Source organism: Poecilia reticulata, linkage group LG14, assembly GCF_000633615.1.
Source record: "Poecilia reticulata strain Guanapo linkage group LG14, Guppy_female_1.0+MT, whole genome shotgun sequence".
Taxonomy (NCBI): domain Eukaryota; kingdom Metazoa; phylum Chordata; class Actinopteri; order Cyprinodontiformes; family Poeciliidae; genus Poecilia; species Poecilia reticulata.
The window spans coordinates 13490869-13495426 of record NC_024344.1 but is presented as its reverse complement, the minus strand read 5'-3'; the positions used below and the strand labels follow the sequence as shown (position 1 = coordinate 13495426).

Sequence of the window (4558 nt, the reverse complement as noted above, 5' to 3'; positions counted from 1 at the left end):
CGACTCTGGGAAAAGAACACAAAGCCTAATTTAAAGCTCAGCCTTTAATTGAATTCAAACAATGCTTCTATTTGCTCTCACTGGTGAGACTTGTCCTGCTCTGCCACAAACCATAATTGGACAATTTCTCTTTCTAGAACTGTAGACAGTAGATGTACGACAAGCCACATCTGGAGAAAGCAGAAGCGAAAACAACTGTAATAAAATGACCTCTGTGAAACCATCAGAGTCTGTCGGTGTCTCTGATGGTTGCGCAGAACCCCATGAGTTTTTTTTAACGCTCATATACCACAAGTTCCACTCAACCATTTTCCTTTATTCGTTTATTTTTGCTAACAAGGATGGGTTACGACAGGGAAGCTTCATTGACTTGAAAACGTGTCGAGTAAAAACAGTTGCTTGTTACTTCACAGAGACATGAACATGACCTCACCGCAGGGTTCAGTCAGAAGCAGCTCGTCTCCTTGTTAATCTGTCTTTCTGTCAGATCGCTTTAGGCTTGTTTTCCATTTGTCCGATAACCAGCCCCCTCCTGCCTCTCCTCCCTTGCCCATGCCCTCACCACAATCATCTGCTCCCCCACTGGTATTGCACTCCCACATCCATTCCCTTTGGATTCTCCTGAAGGAATGCTAGTCCCGTTTGAAGGGTTCATTTGGAGTTTGTGTGGGAAACCCACAGTATTGGCTGCCATCACTGCTCCCCCACATCATAGCAGCAGTTGAGCACACTCCTGCATTCCTGCTCCTGTTGATGCCTATCAAGACTTTGGGGTCAACACAAACACAGCTGAGCTGGATAAGGAAATTCTAATTTTCAGCAAAAAGAAAAAGCTGCGAAAGACTTCAAGATTTTCCAGTTGGCAGTAATTTGCAAAGAATTTGCTTGATTTGAAGCTGCTTTGTGCTTCCATTTTATCCCATCTGGTCCGTTGCGGTGTTTGATCCAGTCTGTCAAAGGGACTTTTATTAACTATCCTTAAAAATAATATCCCTTGTACTGGCCTCAGTAATTTAGGTCAGAGGTTTGGCCCATTCCCAAACAGAAAAAGAAAGAATATCCCACCCCTCTTCAGTGTTATTTTTTTTGTCTTGGTGGATTGTGGAGCCAAAGGACCCCACGGAGTTCAGGAAACGCAGCTAGCTGCTCATTTAGGCCATTTCTTTGAATTTTGTATGGGAGTTGTGTTTTGCCAATGGTTGCAGCGATTGATTTTATGGATAAGTAGCACCCTGGTTCATAGATGAAAGATCCCACCTCTGGTCTGCTGTGGAATGCAAAGATTTAYGGCCCTTCTTGTTAAGAAACCACGCTCAGSCTCTGGCTCCATCTCTGCTTTTTCCACCCTTCCAATGACGTGCCACCCTTCTTAAGTGAGYGGCTACACTGCTCTTCAAGTTGGTTGTAAACCTTCGTTAAAAGCAGTAGTAGAACTAGACATTATCTGCAGGGAAGAGAGAGCCTTTTCTTAGATGTCCACTCCAGACACAGAGCCCAGGGTTTTTCTGAGAGGAACATCTGGCTCCCATTAAAACCTCCTCCTCCTCAAGCTGCTAACATCATCCCCCCCTCTACTATTAAGTTTCCTTTCAGAATCTTTGCTTATATCTTCATTCATTCTCCCACCCACCTTTTTCTGAGTCCTCATTCTCTCCGCCTACTCCGACCAAACAGCTTCCTACTACCTCCTCCCCTCTTTCCTCACCTCCAGTRTCCTGTTCCCCTCTTTCGTTGCTGCAACAGTCTGCTCTGCTTTCTGTGGTATCATGATGCGTGTGGACTGCATCTGGGGGCTCCTCTTGCTCCTGTCTCTTAGTTTGGGATGGACAAAGGCTCAGGAGACCAATTACACCAGGTAAGGTTTGGCGTCTGGTTGGAAAGGCACTGGAAAGATTTGCAAGTCATGTGTAATTATTTGAACGGTTGTGTGTTCATTTGAGGAATCATATGAGAGACAAGTTCAAATAAGTGATCAGATTTGCTTTTTCAAGTATTTTTGGGGGGTTTCATTGATGGATTTCGAGGCACATTGGGAGGTAAGTAGAGTTCGGACTAGCTCGGATGCTAATTCTCATGCCTTTGTCGGAGGGGGTCAAATCAAATAAACTTGGCACTTGCTTTGGAAAATACTCAGCAGCCAGAGTGCTTCACTGGGGGTCCGAAGTTTGAGCCAGAACTGAGCAAAAACATGCTGCTATGCGGCATGTCATCATCTAGGCAGAGACATTCTCTTGACCTCCTTGGAGCGCTGTCCGTGTGGAATGYAGCTAATTAACAAGATCAGCTCTCGATGTTGTGAATTGTCAGTCGGCTGTAAAACTGGATCGTCAGTTTTAAAACAGACGTCAGTTACTTCTTTATGTGCTCTCTCTAAACCCTGCTGCTTCTCAAGATGTAGTGGCTGCTTTTTCTGTGTCGCCAGACCATCCCAGCTGTCTAGCGTTGATTGCAACACATATTTTCCATGGCATCATTCTGATGAGCTTCTGATTAAGAGTTGCAAGAAAGTGTATTAAGGAGTCCATACGCATTAACTGAAGATCAAATCACTGAATCAAGTCTCAGAGGTTCTCAGTGAAATCTGGCCAACAAAAAAACATCATAAATACTAAAGAACACAGCARTCGGGACAAGGATAAAGTCGTGAAAATGCAGATGTAGGACGTAAAACAATATGGGGGGTCATTTTCAGCAGAAACAGAGAAACCAGTCAGAGCTGAGGGTGAGATGAATGATGCTTAAAACAGAGCAATCCTGGAAGAAAACCTACATGACGCTGAAAAAGACTTGAAACTGTTGAAGGAGGGTCATCTCTCGGCAGGACAGAGCCCCTAAACATACAGCCAAAGTTTCAAAGCTTAAGCAGAGCTCATGTTAGAATGGCCGCAGTCGAGACTTGTCTATCCAATCTGAAGAAGCTGGAGCTAGTTTGCAAAGAATGGACAAAAATTTAATGCATAATGAAAAATCTTTACTCAATTGTTGCTCAACTCCATAAAATCCCTTAACAGTGCAGAAGGGGACAAATAAAGTTTATGGTTGTAATGTCATAAAAGGTCTGACAGATCCTTTTTGAGTCCAGCAACTCCCTGGCCTTGCTTAGGCTGCCTAACATTTCTGAACACCATCACCGACTCAYGGAATCGACYTCGGTTCTCCCTGTTAGCCATSTGGGGTGGACTCTGARCAGKRCGAGTGCATACCTAAAATCCCTTCAGAACAGGATACATCTGGACTTGGCTGATCTGCTGACCTTTATCTACTGCTCCAGAGACCAGTCCTTGCGGTTCAGAGCATGTAGGCATCTAATAAAAGATTTATTGCAGAAATAAATCATAAGCAAGAGTTTATTAACATTTTTGTGATTTTTTTTTAATTTCCTACACTATAATGCACAGAGTGCTTAATTTAACCAATGTCTATGCAAGGTTTTTCAGTGGAGCTTTGTGAGTAACACTCCCACAGAGGATGAAAGCCCTGCTGCTGCAGTGAGTCCAAATTCAAGTCCAGACTTGTTTAGTTTGCTCGGTGTCATTCCTCTCTGCCCCATTTCCCACACACAGCTAGCTTTTTAAATAGAGACGTCCAACAATCCGAGACAAAAGATAAGCAATCCTCTTGGATTGAAAATATTATATCCAACTTTGGCGATTCAAGCGAGAACAAAGGATTCTTTTTAGATAACATATTTTGGATAAACTCCTAAAWTTGTTTTTGAGACTCCAATAAAATAAACGTTAGTATGAGTATGTGTTTAAGTGTTGTGGGGCTGTTATTTCCCATGCAAGCCAAATCGTTTTGTTCTACATCATTGATGGAAAAATTCCCCCCAAATATCATAAGTTACAGAATCAGCAATTCCTCGATGATAGAAGATGCTGACCTGCTTCTAAAAGAATTTCAAAAACAGAAACTAGATGTAGGATTGCAACAGTCTGCTCTGCTTTCTGTGGTATTATGATGCCACAGAAAGACAAGATAAGTTAACAGAACTTATCTTGTCTTAACTTAGATGCTTTTTTGTCTAATCAACCCCATTCAGATTTTATTGGGGGAGGGATAAGAAGCATACATTAAAAAAAAAGTCTCACTGACTCCCTTATTGCAGGCCTGTGTTCTACTGCGGAGGAGACCTGGTTGCTGAGTCAGGCTTTGTTGGCAGCGAGGACTTCCCCAGCTTCTACAAACCCAACAGCAAATGCACCTGGCGCATCACTGTGAGTCACTCTCCGAACACYKGCTCTCTCACAACCAGCTCCTCTCATTCACAAACGGTTCATCTGGTTTCCAGGTCCCAGAGGGAAACGTGGTCACGCTCTCCTTCCGCATTTTTGACCTGGAGGCTGACTCCCAGTGTCGCTACGACTATCTGGATATCTACAACGGCCACTCCAACTTGGTGCAAAAACTAGGTCGGTTCTGTGGAACTTTCCGGCCCGGCACTCAGGTATCGACCACAAACACCATGATGCTGGAGATGGTGACTGACGAAGGGACCCAGGCCAGAGGGTTTTTGGCTCATTTCAGTGGAACGAAACCTTACGTCAATGGTATGTAG

General features: G+C 43.8%; 1 protein-coding gene across 1 annotated transcript; it reads left to right on the top strand.

Annotated features, from left to right (window-relative positions):
* Positions 1–45: 45 nt before the first annotated feature.
* On the top strand, positions 46–4558 carry LOC103475895 (procollagen C-endopeptidase enhancer 2-like). Its single transcript, XM_008427862.2, has 3 exons — positions 46–1855; positions 4109–4217; positions 4292–4558. The coding sequence occupies exons 1-3, from the start codon at positions 1767–1769 to the stop codon at positions 4556–4558; spliced, it is 465 nt and encodes a 154-aa protein (XP_008426084.1). The 5' UTR covers positions 46–1766.

Excerpts from the sequence above, each read along its gene's own strand:
- LOC103475895 (XM_008427862.2), top strand. The coding sequence starts at position 1,767 with ATGATGCGTGTGGACTGCATCTGGGGGCTCCTCTTGCTCCTGTCTCTT. Across the intron at positions 1,856-4,108 it reads CAGGAGACCAATTACACCAG|GCCTGTGTTCTACTGCGGAG; the intron begins GTAAGGTTTGGC and ends CCCTTATTGCAG. Across the intron at positions 4,218-4,291 it reads AATGCACCTGGCGCATCACT|GTCCCAGAGGGAAACGTGGT; the intron begins GTGAGTCACTCT and ends TCTGGTTTCCAG.